Raw genomic sequence first — 15,624 nt, forward strand, 5'->3', positions numbered from 1 at the left:
GGTTCAATGTGTTAATGCATGAAACGTTCTCGGCACATAGTAAGCACTCAATAAATGTTAGCTATTGTTGCTATTATTATTATCGAGACAGAGTCTCCCTTTGTTGCCCAGGCTGAACTTGAACTCCTGGGCTCAAGTGATCCTTCAGCCTCCCAGGTAGCTGGGACTACAGGTGCCGGCCACTGCACCCCACTTAAGTGTTAGCTATTGTTAATCCTCAATTAGTTATTACTAATTTCAGTGTACTTCCTCTTTAAGATCTGGACCTCGGTGGTGGCAATGTCCTGCACAGACTCCCCAGCACCAGGGACCCAAATCACCACGTCTGTAGGTCCAGAACCAAGGGAGGGTTCAGCTCCCTGGGTGGCTCAGGGAAGGGCAGGAAGTGCATCAGCCAAGGCGAGGGCAGGGGCTGGGCCTCCACCGGTTGGGTTTGTCCCTGAGGGCTGGCAGAACCGGCGGGGGTGGGGCCCGACATGTGGCCCAGCCCTGGGACACCTGTGGCTGGAGGGCCGGGCAGGTGGCCAGGGCTGGGTGCCTCTGCAGGCCACGCCAACGGAGGGGGCACTCGGGGTCCTCAGAGGTGTCCCGGCCCGCGGAGATGTCCAGCGGCCCGCCTGGGCGAGACTGGGCCCCGTGCCCCAAGAGCTTGCGCGTCCCACGCGGTGACGGCCGGGCGGCCTGCCTCGAGGAGCGGGCGTGGGCCGGGTGCAGGCTCTGGGTCCGCAGGCGGCCGAACGCGGTCGCCCTGAGGCCCCCGGGTGGGCGCCGGGCAGGGAGGGCGCAGCGCGGGCGGGGACGGCTCACTTCCGCGCTGTGTCCGCGCCCACTCTCGGGCTCCGCGTGCTGGGCGAGTTCTCGTCCCGCTGAGCCCCGAGGGCCACGCCGGAGGGAGGGCAGGGCGTGGCGCCGGCCCCCGCGTCTCCCGCAGGGCGCAGGGCCCCGGCCGGCCACGTGTGTTGAATGAATGAGTGAATGAATGAATGCTCGGCGCCGCAGCAGCGTCCTGCGGGACAAGATGAAAGTACAGACCCAGCGTTCCGGGGGTGGCCGCTCCCGCCCGCGTGCCCGAGCGCAGAAAGAGCGCCCCGGGTCACGGAGGCCCAGCTGGTTCTTCCCGGTTCCTCTCCAGGGGCGGGGCGGGGCTTGCGCGGCTGTCCCCGCCCCCAGCCCGCCCCGGCGCCGCGCGGGACTCGGGTGCGGAGCCGCGGGCGGAGGTCAGGGGGAGGCGGCCTGGCGTCCGAGCCGAGCGCCTGCGCCGAGCGGGAGCCGCGCCAAGCCCGAGCCGAGTCAGAGCGCGCGGCGGAGCCCGTGACCCGCGCCCGGCCCCGCGCCGCCGCGGCAGGCCCGGCATGGAGGAGGAGTGCCGGGTGCTCTCCATCCAGAGCCACGTCGTCCGCGGCTACGTGGGCAACCGGGCGGCCACGTTCCCGCTGCAGGTACGCGCCGCTGCGACCCGCCGCCCGGCCTTACGTAACGCGCCCGGGCGTCCCCGCGCCCGCCGTGCGGGCCCGCGGCGTGGTGGCCGCAGCCGGTCTCCTCGTGACCTTGCCCGGGCCACCCCAGGCGAGCCTGCGCTCGGGGTGCGCGGGGCGCCGGGGAGGCAGGCGCTGGGCTGTGCCTCCCGCGTCCGCCCGGTTTGCGGGGGCGGAAGCGGGGCTGAGCACCCGGTGGGCCCCCGGGAGTGGGATTGGTCCCAGCGTCGGGGGTGGGGGGGTGCTCAGGGAGGAGGAGCCCCCGAGCAGGAGATGTGGCGCAGTCTCTGGCTCCTACCGGTCCCTGCCCCTTCCTGCCAGCCGGGCCAGCTGCGGACGGGGGCTTCCAGGGGGCGAGCAAATGCGGCAGGCCCGGGGGGGGCATCGAGGAGTCGCCCCCGGGATGCCCCGCTGGAGCGCAGAGAGTCTGGAGCGAGGGCGGGCGCGGTGACCGCAGGTGTTTGCGTGCTCACCTGCTGGGGCCCCAGGGTTCCGTACCTGGCCCACGTGGGTCAGGAGGCCTGAGTAAGGTGACTGACAGTGAGGCCATGGTGCCCACTCCAGGGGGCGGTGAGAGGGAAGGGTGTGCTGCACCCCTGGCAGAGAAGCCCCCCACCCCTCACAAGCGTGCACTCTGCAAAGAATTCCAGAGACAGCTCAGGACTGTGCTCTGTGGCTGAGGAAGCTGTCCTTGGAAAGCCTTATCTTGCCTTGCCAACAGGTCCTCCTGCTGTCCCACCTGCCCTTAGCGAGGAGCTCACGGCTTCCTCATTGTAGCTGGATGGCCCTTGGCTGGGCAGGAGGAGGCCTGGGTGCAGTAGATGTCCGCTGGCCAGAGGCAGAACCAGGGCATTGGGCACTTCCTTGCCCTTTGGGCAGCGGGAGGGCTGGGCAGGCCTAGCCAGGAGGAGGGACCCTCTTGCCCCCTTTGGTCTGGTCCCTGAGCTAGGGAGCATGTACGGCAGGGGCAGACCCTGCACGGGGCAGTCACACCTGTCCCTCAGCCCAGGCTGGGGTGTGGGGAGGGGAGGTAACCACAGCTAGAGGACTGTGTGGGCAGGGTCACCGAGGAGGTGGGATTGTGCTCGGGAAGAAAGGTTCGGGGTTCCTGAAGCAGGAGCGGCAGGGAGGCTGGGACCGGCGGCTCTGAGAACAGCTTCAGCTCACTGCCTGGATGGCAGAAGTGTGCGGGTCCCTCCTCCCCGTCCACCTGCTGCTCCTCCTTTCTCCCTTCCTTGGGCAAACTGTTCCCTTTCTTGGCTCACCCTGGGTCCTCTAGCAATGTCCCTGGTTTCCAAACTTCCAGCTACTCAAAAACAGGGGTCCTCCTGGTGACCTGCCTGGGGCAGGGCCTCCCATGGATGGAGCTGCTGTTCTCCCTGGGGTCTCCCTGGCACCCTGCTGCACAGGGTCTTGTCCCAAGCTGCTGGGGGGGGCGGGTCTTAACTTTGATTGACAGTGTGCAGCTTGGGACTGTAAAGGCTCATTCACGTGGCTGCATCTGAAGAAAGAACAGTGGGGAGAATGGAAGGTCTGGCTGGGCCTCAGAGATTTGCCCTAATGCTGCCTGGAAAGAGACCAGAGATTGCCCCAGGGGCATGGCATGTGGGGGGTGCTGGAGGGCCGAGTGTGGGGGCTGACCTGGGTGTGTGCTTCCTGCCTTAAAGTAGACATCCCTCGTCCTGGAGCTCGGCCGAGGGACCTGGCGCCGGTTTCTGAGCCCCGCTGGGCCTCACCTGCAAGCCAGGCCCCGTCTCTGTCAGCAGAGGGTGCCAGGGTTTCTCATGGCCTTTGTGCTGGGCTCAGCCCGAGCCTGCTGTCCCGACTGGCAGCCTGACATCTGGGCTTCAGAGATGTCCACCCCACTGCTTTCTGCAAGACCCTCCGAGCACACCACTCTCAGTCTCCCTCTGCGGCCCCCACTGCCCTGGGCTGGGCTGAGAAAAACATTGTACCAAAGGGAAGGCAGTGGAACCTGGACCCTGTGTTTGGATTTTGTCTCTGGACCTGAGTCCAAGGTACATTTCACTGGCGGAAGGGGACATGTTAGCATGACCAGTGTGGGCAGGAGAAGCAGCGTCCGGCAGCACAGGCTGGAGTTTGCAGAGAGCAAGGAGGGCCAGGCGCGGGGTCTGCAGGGCAAGGGGACAAGGTCAGGCCTGTATCAAGGACAAACAGGCCTCGTGATGCGTCTGGGGCGGGGGCTTCCCTGCTGCTTTGGCTTGGATTCCAGGTGGGAGAAGAACAAAAGGAATGGATGGAGTGCAGTGTGGCCCGCCTGGTGTCCCCCGCCCCCCCACAAACCCTGCTGGGACTGTCCCTCCTGGGAGAAGAAAGCCTCTGGTCCTTCCTGGGTGGCAGCTTTGGTTCTTGCGAGTGGCCTTCTGCATCTGTGGAGAGCCTGCGTTCTGCAGGCCCCTCGGGGCAGCCTCCCTGCCCCCTGCTTCCCGCTGCGGTGAAAACACGGAACGTGACCCTTAGGGTGCGGTGTTAGTTTGCCAGGACTGCCATATGAAGTTCCACGAATGGGTGGCTTAGAACAGCAGAAATCTGTCCCTCATGGTCTGGAGGCCGGAAGTCTGAGGTCAAGGTGTGGACAGGGCCGGCTCCTGGGCTGCCCACCACAGCCATTTCCAGCCCCTGGTGGCCCCAGCTGTTCCTGGGCTTGTGGCTGCATCACTCCAGTCTCTGTCTTCCCATGGCCTTCCCCTCCATGTCTTCTCTCCTTAGGAGGACACTTGTCATGGGATTCAGGGCCCACCCGGGTAATCTAGGGTGATCTCGTCTTAGAATCTTTAACTTAATCACATCTGCAAAGACCCTTTTCCACATACTGTCCTGTCACAGGTTCCAGGCGAGCAATACCATTCAGTCCACTGTGGGTCTTAAGGCGCCTTCAGAGAAATTTGAAAGTGGCCTAAATTTAGGGCTTAACTAAAGGCCCAGTCAGAAGTTGATGACATCAAGCTGTCCTTGTTGGACATGGGGGGCAGCACAGCTGTGAGTCTCCACACTGCCCGCACGGCCATGGAGCGTGTGCCTCCCACCAAGCTGGGTGGCGAGAGGGTCTCCTGAGAGTGGCAGCGGGTGCTGTCCAAGGCTGCCAGCGCCCCGAGTGGGAGTGGAACGAGTCCTGACAACGGCGTGTCCAGGAGGGTAGCTGGCAGCTTCCCGCTGGCAGCGTTGACAGCCCTGTCCTTCCCTTAGCCTCTGGAGCAGCCACCCCAGACCAGACACCCGCGGGCCCCGAGCGGGAGGATCACAGTGCAGGGGTAGCCCACAGGGTCATTCATGGCAGCAGGAGGAGGCCCTGCCCATTGGACATTAAGTTATTGGATTCCAGGGCTCTGAGAACCTGACCTTAGCTCAAAACCCACTTAAATACCGTGTTGCCACAACTAGAAAGCAAGACCACGGCCCCCCGCCCCCACTAGAAGGTGCTGTAAGGACGGCTCGGTTTGGGGCCTGTGGCAGTGAGCCTCCTCCTTTGGCTGTCCTTGCCCATTGCTGCAGGAGCGGACCCCAGACATCCGAGCCACGCCTGTTTGCTGGGGCTCGAGCACCCTGCAGGAAGAGGCAGGGGTGGGCCCCTGGCCTGGAAACCTGGGCTTTAACACCTGCTCTGACTCCCACCTGCTGAGTGACGTTGGCAAAAGTATCTAGGGCAGAGGTTGAAGGTCCCGCTGGTTCACTTGGCTGCGCTGCTCCCGACAGGAGCAGAAGCCACAGAGCTATGGGGACCTGGTGGGCGAGTCACCCCTGGCTCTCCTAGACTCACGATGGGGTCCCAGGGGGCTTGCTCGGGCTAAGGACCTGCTTTCCAACCTCTAACCTTTAAGAATCCCCTGAGCTGCAAGGTGGTCTTCAGAGATGCAGTGTTGGTCTCAGGATTATTTTGGGTAAGTGGTTAAAACACTCCGCCTTTTGGAAAATCATTACGTTTTTCTTAGAATTGCTTGGATAGAAAGGGCCTTGTGCTTCTCCAGAGCTGCATTTGGAAGATACTGGAAGAATGTCACCCTGCCCTTTAAAAGACATAGTTTTTGCCTTAATGTTTTTCAAGGTGACATGCATTTGCCAGCACTGCTAGAGAGCTGGTGCTGAGAAGTGCACCTCCCCCCTGCCCAGGGCGGCCCTCGTTCGCCTCCCCGGAGGTGGTGCCCCAGGTCGGGAAGCTTCTGAGGGTCCTCGGGACCCCCTCGTGCTCCCAGGCTGCATTGGTCTCCTTGCTTCCCTGCCGTCTAGTTGGAATTCTCCCTCTTTCTCTCTGGCCTTGGCCAGCCCCAGGGTCTGAGCCAGAAGGTATCCCAATCCTAGAAACGCAGGCGTTGTTGGGTATTTCTCCAAGAAGGAACAGAACTGGTTGTTTTCTTACTTTTCTAACTCTCTTAGTTTGGGACTGAGTTTCTGTTATTCCTCTCTGGCCGTCACAGAGAAAAGCAAAAACTTACTGGTCCCATTTTTCGATCTCTTTCCCACTTCTGAGCCAGCTGTGAGCTCTGCCTTCTCCTGGGGTTTGTGTTCCCGTGTGGGGCCTGCCTGGCACCGGGAGCCCAGAAATGGGCTGGGTGTCCCTGTGCTGTGAGCAGAGCAGGGGTGGAGGTGATGGGGCCCGAGGTGTGGCGCCAAGGCGAGGGTGCAGGCACAGGTGCAGGTGGGAGGCTGCTTTGGGGCACACAGGACTGTTTCCATGGAAGTTCCCCTGGGAGGTCAGAGGATGCAGGAGGTGGTTGAGCTGAGTTGTGGGGCTGCCTGGTAGCTGGTGGGGAAAGAGTTGAGCAGGACGACAGCAGTCACGTGACGCTCTTCCCTCCCCCTTTCCTAATTGCAATTTTCTATGAAAGTGGCTAAGGTCTTGCTGAGTGAGCCACAGTGAGGATTCCTTAGGGCAGATGACACCTGGAATGCTGAGCAGCAGGCACCCTCTGTCCCCTGGAATGCCTGAGCCTGCGGTCTAGCTGGGGTGGAGAACTGCACTGGAATGTTCCAGAGCTTCCCTCTTCCTGCTGTTCTGAGTCACTCTGCCTCCGCAGAGGAGGGCGGATCACTGAGCGGAGTCTTGCTGTGTCTGCCTCACTGTGAGCGGTGGGCTGATGATGCAGCAACTCAGGCAGGCATGTGGCCTCTGGGGGCGCACGCCACCCACCCAGGGCAGCCACCCCCGGCACGCAGCACCGTCTGCGTGGAGGGATGGACTGAGGGGTGTCTGGGAGGAGGACATGCGTGCCCTGTGGGTGGCAGGGAGAAGGCGGTCGGGAGGGAGAGCAGTTCTGCATCCTTGTTTACGCTGTTCCTGCAGTGGAAGCGCCCTCCCTAGGTGCGCTGGTGACAGCCCTGCACAGTAGGGGGTGGGGAAGAAGCTGGAGCCTTCTCTCAGCCGTCCCCCAGCCCAGGCTCTGCCTGGGATTGTTGGGACCACGGGGGGCGCAGCCTGCCTGTCTCTTCCTGCAGCGGGTCAGGGAGTCCCTGCCACGTGCACTGATGTGCGTTGACAAGCAAAGCCTTGCTTTGGCCATGACCTGCAGGGGCGCTTCTCAGCCCCGCACTCCCCACCTCTGAGCTCCCAGCATTCCTACCCCTTAGTTCCCCTTACGTGGTGACCTTGGGGTCGCAGCTGGGAGAGGCAGATTACTGGGTGGTGACCGGCAGCTCTGCCCACCAGACTCCCCGGCGGACACGCTGGTCTGTTCCGTATCAGGAGTGGGTCTGCCAGCGGAGCCCGAGGCGGGGGGCTTGGGCTGGGGCCGGCGTTCGTCAGAGGCACGTGGGAAGGCAGGGAGCCCCTAAGAATCCCACCCACGGTCTGGAGCGCTGAAGCAAGGCCTCAGGGCAAGGTTTTCAGCAGAGTCACGAAGGCTAAAAGAAAAACAGTCTGGGGAAAGAGTTGAGCAGGGAGGGAGGCTGACAAGGCAGAGGTTTTAGAGCTTTCTAGGGGTTCAGAGAGTGGCCAGTGGCCCTGCAGCCCCAGCGTGGAATCCACGGGACGGTGGGGGTGAGGCTGGGTGGCGGCATCGGGCCGTGGCAGTAGGACGTGCGGCGGGGGAGCGCTGGGCATCACCCCAGGGCAGCAGCAGCCCCCCAAAGGCTGGGGTTTAGAGAGTATGTCTGGAGGTCGGGTGGGGAGCGCACGTGGGGGGCAGGGGCAGGGTGGTGGCACCGAGGCCAGTTGAGACCGTCACAGGAATGGAGAGAGCCGGAGTTAAACCTGCCTGCCGTGTGCCGTCCAGCAGCGATGGGGCACCGGGGGGAGTTTGGGCGGCTGTGTGCTGCGGTGTGGGTGGGGGCTGATGTACTGCGTGTGCCGCCAGTGTCCGGGGGACTGAGTGGGAGCCGGCAGGGGGAGGCAGGGCGCGATGCGTGGGGCGTGATGCGGGGGCCCCGCCGTGCGTGTCCACCGGACGGATCCCAGGGACGACTGGCCGAGAGTGTGGGTGGCGGGAGGCTGCAGCAGGCTAATGGGATGTGGGCGGCCAGGGTGTTTATGGTGTTTGCTTTCACTGTCATCTGTGTCAGTTTCGTGACTCGGGCTTTGATTCTGGCTGCGTGTAACGCCGACCCCACACCTGCCGCCCTCAAAGCCCGCGGCGGTTCCCTGAGTCCTCCTCTCTCTTCCGCTCTCTCTGATGTCCCTCTGCCCGCCAGCCTGGGACAACGAGGGCTCGAATAGTCAGACTCCTGGACAACAGCGTCACCGTCACCGTGGGGGAGAGCACAGTGGCAGGTTCCACCCACACTCCAGGGGGGACACAGGGTGACTGAGGACCACTGAAGGTCACTCTCAGAGTTCTCCCTGCCGCGGGAGCCCCGCAGTCTATTTTGGGTATGAGGTTTACCGTAAAACCAGGTGTTTCTCCCCCAGGAAAGCACATCCCGCAGCTGTCCCTAAAGTGGCCCGAGGTGGCCCTGACGGTCAGTAGGGCCCCAGGGCACCCTGCTCTGTTCCCATTTAAGGTGGCTCATGCGCAGGCTGGGCAGGGCGGGCACTTGGTCTGCCCTGCCGCCTGGGCGGGAGGTGAGCCCCGGGGAGGACCCAGCCGCTCTCCGTGTTGGGGCGGATCAGACAGGGTCCAGCCCCGAAACAGAAACCAGAGCAGTCACATTAACGTAGCTTAATGGCAGACGGTTGTTGAGCCAGGTGTCAGGAGAAAGGAGGAGACGGAAGGGAACATGTGCAATCCCGGCACTTTGGGAGGCTGATGCAGGAGGACCACGGAGGCCAGGAGTTCAAGACCAGCATGAGCAACATCTGGAGACCCTGACTCTACAAAGAAAATTTAAGAACTAGCAGGGCGTTGTGGCACCCACCTGTGGTCCCAGCTACCCGGGAGGCTGAGGCAGGAGGATCGCTTGAGCCCAGGATTGGAGGCTGCAGGGAGCTGTGATCGAGCTCTGCTCTCCAGCCTGGGGGACAGAGCAAGACCTCTTCTCTTAGAAAAAGAGAGCAGGAAGATACCGGAAGGAGGCATCTGCCTTAGGCAGCTGACCATGGGTGAAAGGGACGAGGTTGGGTACTTAGAACTTAGAGCTGGGGCAGGGGGCGCCAGCTGCCTTGTGCTCAGGGGTCTTTGGGGGATGTCAAGAGGAATCCTGTGAGTGGCGGGAAAGCCACAGAGTGGGTTCAGTGCCACTGTGGGAAGGAACTGTCACCGCCCAGAGAGGAAGAGCCCAGGGAAGATTATTGCTGAGGAGTGACGCGGTGGCAGAGCCGGCTGGCCTTAGCCGGGTCCTTCCCTCCCCCCTCCAGTTTCTCCCCTCCCTCCTGGCCCCATGTCACAGGGCCGGGCACAGGAGGGTGAGTTTGGCTGGAGGACGAGTTTGACACCAGGGGACCCCGTTCTCTGGGGTCACAAGCTCCAGTCTGGGCTCTCCGCCTGCCGGCATCCACTTGCCTTCCGAGTGGCGCCTGTTTGCACATGCGGTGTGGTAGGAACACTCTGGAAACGTCCAAACCAGCCTGCAAGACCCATTAACAAGCTGCTTTTGATGGCGGTATTTGAAATGGAGACGCCAGCCCAGGGGCTTAGCATTCTGTCTCTCATTTAGAAGCAGAAAATAGCGACTTCATTCCCAGATACGATTGCCAGCCCCAAGGGATTAATTATCTACACATCCAGAAGCAGCGGGGCAGAATATTTTGGCAGGATTTTCAGGATTTGTGTCATTGCTGCTTAAAATCTGTTTCTTCAGCGTTGATTAGAATTTTAAGAGATTTGAAATACTGCAAACTATCTGTGAATAGGAGGCCACGGAATCAGGCAAGTGAATTTGCAAAGTGCCAATTTTAACTTTTTAGTTTAGTGAGACTGCTAATTTTTGTCTCATTATTTTAGTGATAACGCTGGCTTAAAGGTATTCACCAAGAGAGACCCTGGTGAATGCAGATCGTAAGTGTAGAGCTCGGTGAATGGCCACGGCGTGACCACCACCCACTGGGGGAATAGGCTGCGACCCACACCCGGAAGCCCCACCCATCCTCCTCCAGGGGCAGCCGCTGCCCTGACCGCCCACAGCAGAGGCAGAGCTGCCTGCGTTTGATGCTAAGGTGGGGCTCGGACCGCGTTTGGTGGTTCAGGTGGAGAGAGAGGGTTTGGGAGGTTGTCGGCACACAGGAGGAGCTGAGGACGCCCGAGCCACTGCCTGGAGATGTGGGAAGGTGGCCACGCGGCCACTGCTGCCCTCGGTTCCCGTCCCCCTCCCTCTCTGAGCCTCACGTGCGCGCAGTCTTGAGCAGGTGCCCAGGGAGGCAGTGACCGGCTCCCTCGGGATGGGGGCCGGGACCCACGTTCGCACAGCGAAGATGGCCTTGCGAGGTGTCTGGACAGACACGCTGCGCTAGTTTCCCTGAGCACTTTCTTTTGGTGGGATTTCCAGAATGATCCGCGAAGCACGTGTCCGTTGAGTTCCAGCAGGCTGGGCGGTAACCTCCAGGTCTCGATCCTTAGGGCCGGTTGGTGCCCATCTCCAGGCACCAGTGGCCCCGAAAGTGCAAATGTCGAGTCTGGCTTGGGAGAGCCTCCTGCTCCCCGTGCTGTGTACCCCGGCACTGGCCCCGCCTTGGTCACTCCCCTCTTCTGGGCACCTGCTGTGGGTTAACGGGACCCCAGACTTGGCTCTCCGACACCTGTTCCTTCTGTGTCTTGCAGGTGCTGGGCTTTGAGATCGATGCGGTGAACTCCGTCCAGTTTTCCAACCACACAGGTAAGGCAGCAGCGCGGAAGTGAGTGTGGGCCGGGACCCCGCGTGTGGAAGGGAAATGGAGCCCCGAGGTGACGCTCCTTGTAGGGCCCGCACAGCACATCGGGGTGCAGGGCCCGGGTCTGCCTGGTCGCAGAGCGAGAGCTGCTTTGGAGCCGCGTGACCCGGAGCAGGTGTTGGAACCTCTCGACACCTGAGATTCCTTCTCTGAGACAGGACGGTGATCCTGGCACCCACCTAAGGTTTCCAGAGCTCAGTGGGTCAGTTGCACAAAATGCTCGGACGCAGCCGTGTCGCTGCCGTTGCCTGCCGTGTGGCATGCCTGTTCACCCCGGCCCACCAGGGTGACGCCTCGGTGCCGGAGGAGGCTGCCCCGCGTGCCTGTTCTGCTGGTGGATGTGTAGGTGGTAGACGCCGGTGCTGCGGGGCTTGCATATGTCTGTCTCAGCGCTCGGGACTCGGTTGAGGGTCCCGTTGGCTCACAGTGGAGGGTCGCTGTCCTCAGGAGGCCCTGAGTGTCAGGAGTGGGTGCCGGGCTCCCCCCGGCCCCCCCCACCCCCCGGGAGCCGAGGTGGGAGGTGTCTGCTCTGCCCCCCGCTGTCCCGTTGGCAGGAGAACAGAGCCATTCAGTTCTTTGCAACACTCCACGTCACCTCTCCTGAAATCGCACTGAGCCCAGCCGGAACCCCAGGGGCACAGAACATTCCAGAAACAGCCTGGCAGAGCTCCAGCAGGGTTCGCAGGGGGGGGGGCGGCCCCGGCCCTCGTGCTCAGGAGGATTTCTGTAATTCTCCTGGATGTGCTCCTCCTAGGGGAGGGCGTTTATTACAAATTACAAATTGAGAGGAAAGAATGAGGTGCCCGGCTAAGATGAAAAGGCCCCAGTGTCACCAGGAGTCCTCTCCTGCCCTTGCTTGCTGTGCGTGCCGGGTGCTGTGAAATTTGGAGAAGTCCCAAGAAGCTTAGTCCCCCTGGGAACCTCCCTGAGACCCATATGTTCGCCTTGTCTGCTCTGACCCCCCAAATTATTTATTTTTTTTTGGAGACAGAGTCTCGCTCTGTTGCCCAGGCTAGAGTGAGTGCCGTGGCGTCAGCCTAGCTCACAGCAACCGCAGACTCCTGGGCTCAAGCAACCCTCCTGCCTCAGCCTCCGAAGTAGCTGGGACTATAGGCATGCGCCACCATGCCCGGCTAATTTTTTTTTCTATATATATTTTTAGCTGTCCAGATCATTTCTTTCTATTTTTAGTAGAGATGGGGGCCTCGCTCTTGCTCAGGTTGGTCTGGAACTCCTGACCTTGAGCAATCTCCCACCTCGGCCTCCCAGATTGCTAGGATTATAGGCGTGAGCCACCGCGCCCGGCCCCCCCCAATTTATTTTTAAGTAAATGAGCCAAACAGGCTTGGACGGTGAATTAAGTTTATTTCTGAGGATTGTGTGGTGCTGTGATCAGCTGCCCTCCCCCTCCAGGATGAGGGGAGGGGCCCTGGGGGCTCCCGAGGAAGCTTCTCAGTCCTGAGGGGTCAGAGACAGAAAGGCCTGCCCCAGGAGGGAACGGGTGGAGACCAGGCCCCCCCAAGAGCTTGGGAGCCCCTCAGGTACCAAGCACGGTTACAGGGGTGGGGGCTTCCCTTCTAGTGGGGACCACCTTTGTGGCTCCTGGGAGAGCCCCCCAGTGTGGAGAAGAGCCTGCCCCTCTGGCCTCCTCCCGGTGCCGTGCAGGCCCCCCTGGCTGGGGAGCCCCGGGCAGCCTTGTCTGTGGCTGGGGAGCCTGCACCTGGCCCAGGGGCTCAGGTGGCTTCCGGGGTGGTCCCCCAGGATGCCTCTGGGGCCCCTTTCACTGGGTCCCCCCAAACCTGCCTGCACTGTGCTGCTGGGAAGTGAGGCTGGTGAGTCTGAAACCCGCCCGTGCCCCGTGTGGCATCTGGGAGCCACAGGAGCTGTGGTTAGGACAGAACTCAGCGGCCCCCAGCCTGCCCCCCTGCCGCAGGCCAGAGCAGGGCCTGTCGCTCTCGGCGAGCAGCACAGCGAGCAGAACAGCGAACGCTTTGTTCCGCAGATTCCGCAGGGCAGGGTCCTGGGCTGCAAACCAGGAAGTGCCGGATGTTTTCACGGGAAAGCTGGAGGCACCTTGTTCTTTACGGCGCTGGCCCCCCGGGAGCACGGAGCAAGGCCTGTCTGTGGGCAGGAAGGACCTGTGGCCACCCTGTGGGGTTCCACTCCCCAGCGGTTCCACTCGTGAGTGCCTTGGCCCAGGGCTGTGCTCCTCGGGCCGCCTGGTGAGGCCCCGTGCGTGCTCCTTCCGCCATGTGGCCCTGCTGTGCGTGCCCAGGACGCGGCTCACACTGCACATGACTGCTATTCGAGTTCACCACAAACTCACGTACCCTGGTCAGCAGGTGGCCCCGGGGACATCTGGGTGGTTTCCACTTCCTGGCCACTGTGAATTGTGCTGCTGTGGACGTGCGTCTGCATGTTTTGTAGACGTGCTGTTGTTTCTGTCCACGATACACCTAGGAGTTGGGGGGGGGCTCTCAGGTTGCGCCTGATCCCCCAGCGCAGCTGTGATGGCGCATGTGGGGTGGGGTCCTCCGGGAGCTCCGCGGAGGCTCAGTGCCCCAGGTTGTCTCTGGGGCTGGTCACATAGGCGGCTTCTACCTGGACCTGCCAGAATTCCAGACTCCCGGACAGGAGTGGGTGTATGGCGTTGACCCTGCCTCAGGCTGCCCACCTGTGTCTGCCTGTCCCCGCCTCCCGTCCCCAGAGGCCACACCACACCCTGTTCAGTTTCCACACCTGGAGCTGCCCCCAGGGCAGCCAGGCTGGAGAGCCACATGCTTCAGGGGCTGGGCTGCTGCACAGGGTTTCTGGAGCTTCCCACCCCCAGATCCCAGGCCTGAGGGTGCTGGGAAGGGCCTGTACGTGGTTCCTGGAATGTGGGGGGTGGTGGTGCAGGGGGTGGCAGGTGACCAGCCGGTATGCCCCCTGGTCGTCACAGCGGAGGAGTGGCTGGTGTGGGCACAGGGAGCCTCAGAGCCTGAGAAGGCTGGGGACAGGTGCCAGTGAGGGACACGCACAAGGGCCCAGACCTGGCCTGGACTCCCTGGCAGGCTGAGGTGTGAGGGGGGCACCAGGGCCCCTGGGCTGCCAGAGGAGCCACTCGCTTGGCCTCTGTTTTTCCCTAAGTCGGATGAGGTGGATGGAGGATTCGTCAGGAAATAGGACTCAGGTCCCGCCGGCCTGGGGGGCTGAGTGCCTGTGCTGGGTTCCTTCCGGCAGGAACCGACGGCGGAGGGTGGGCACTGCTGGTGGCAGTGATAAGGCTCCCAGCAGTGGGGAAGCAGGTATCCTTTCAGGGGCTTTGAGGTTCCCCCACGGACAGGTATTGGGGACCTGCCCCATCCCCCAAGGACAGGTACTGGGAACCTGCCACAGCACCACGTCTGGGTGATCTCCTTCAAGGCCTGGCACCAGCGCGTGGGGAAGGGCTGTCCCCCGGGAGTATGGGTGGTCGTCAGGGCTGAGACGGGCCACACACCCACGTGGTCTGCTCTGCCGACAGGCTACGCTCACTGGAAGGGTCAGGTGCTGAACTCAGATGAACTCCACGAGCTGTACGACGGCCTGAAGCTGAACAACGTGAACAAATATGACTACGTGCTCACAGGTGAGGTCCGGGGGGCCGGGCCCAGAGCACCCCATCTCAGGCTCACCCCTGTCCCTGCCTCCTTCAGGGGGGATTCGGCGTGTCCTAGGGACCCTCAGCCATGCCGTGCCCCCTGGGCTGGTGATGACCGTCCTTGGCTAAATCACCCCCACTTCCGCGGCCACAGTGGGGTTCTGGTACTGGGAATGCTGTGGGGTGCTGGGAATGTTGCCTGGGGCAGGAGGGGTCACACTTAGGCAGGTGACACATTGCCACCTGGTGCATTGGTTTCCTTTGTCAACTTCCTAGTTAAAAAAATAACCACAATTTGTATTTTTACACATGACTAAAAGTGACATATACTAATTTCTGAAAATGGAAAATAGGCCGAGCGCCTTGCCTCACGCCTGTAATCCCAGCACTCTGGGAGGCCAAGGTGGGAAGATCGTTTGAGCTTAGGAGTTCGAGACCAGCCTGAGCAAGAATGAGACCCCGTCTCTACCAAAAAGAAAGGAAAAAAAAAAAAAACCCAGCTGGGTGTGGTGGTGCACGCCTGTAGTCCCAGCCACCTTTGAGGGTGAGGCAGGAGGATCGCTTAGAGCCCAGGAGTTGGAGGTTGCAGTAAGCTACAATGACACCACTGCACTCTACCCAGGGCAACAGCGTAAGACTCTGTCTCAACAAAAACAAACAAGGAAGAAAAAAGAAAATGGAAAATAGGCCAGGTGTGATGGCTCACACCTGTAATCCCTGCACTTTGGAAGGCCGAGGTGGGAGGATCGCTTGAGGCCAGGAATTCAAGACCAGTCTGGGCAATAGTGAGACCCCATCTCTACAAAAAAACAAAGAAAGCAAATGGAAATTGTAAACAAAGGAAACAGTTACGCATACACCTGTCACCCACGGGTCCATTCCTTTAAAACTCAGCGTTTCTTTGGGACACACTGAGCCTCCCCTCCCCCCGTGACTACAGACTAGGGGGGACCCTCGCCTGGACCCGGCTGCTGGGTCCCAGGCCCGCTGCCGCTCTCTGTGCTCGAGCGGCTGGCTGCTGCCCATTTCCCCTGTTCTCCGTGGGTCGATGTACGTGCCCTCTTCCCCGGGGGTGACCTGGTTTCCCTCCCCAGGGTACACGAGGGACAAGTCGTTCCTGGCCATGGTGGTGGACATCGTGCAGGAGCTGAAGCAGCAGAACTCCAGGCTTGTGTACGGTAGGCGCGGGCCCCGGGCGGGGCCTGGCTCTGTGGCCTCGCGGCCCTGGGCCTGTCACCTTCTTGAGTGGGGCTGGCCTGGGAGCCCCAGGAAGG

General features: G+C 61.7%; 1 protein-coding gene across 5 annotated transcripts in view; it reads left to right on the top strand.

The window, feature by feature from the left end:
• The first annotated feature begins 1,200 nt into the window (after positions 1–1,200).
• The window catches only part of PDXK (pyridoxal kinase), a 28,969-nt gene continuing 14,545 nt past the window's right edge, over positions 1,201–15,624 (top strand). For 2 of the 5 annotated variants that reach the window (XM_045540772.1, XM_045540770.1), the window contains exons 1-4: positions 1,201–1,439; positions 10,619–10,673; positions 14,234–14,338; positions 15,445–15,528. In XM_045540772.1, coding sequence (XP_045396728.1) covers positions 1,353–1,439; positions 10,619–10,673; positions 14,234–14,338; positions 15,445–15,528 — 331 coding nt within the window. In that variant the 5' untranslated portion in view covers positions 1,201–1,352. Of the gene's footprint in view, positions 1,440–5,187; positions 5,375–9,829; positions 10,018–10,618; positions 10,674–14,233; positions 14,339–15,444; positions 15,529–15,624 lie in introns of those variants that run through there. The other 3 variants (XM_045540771.1, XM_045540775.1, XM_045540773.1) reach the window with 3 other exon arrangements.

The sequence above is a fragment of the Lemur catta genome, chromosome 1, assembly GCF_020740605.2.
Source record: "Lemur catta isolate mLemCat1 chromosome 1, mLemCat1.pri, whole genome shotgun sequence".
Taxonomy (NCBI): Eukaryota; Metazoa; Chordata; class Mammalia; order Primates; family Lemuridae; genus Lemur; species Lemur catta.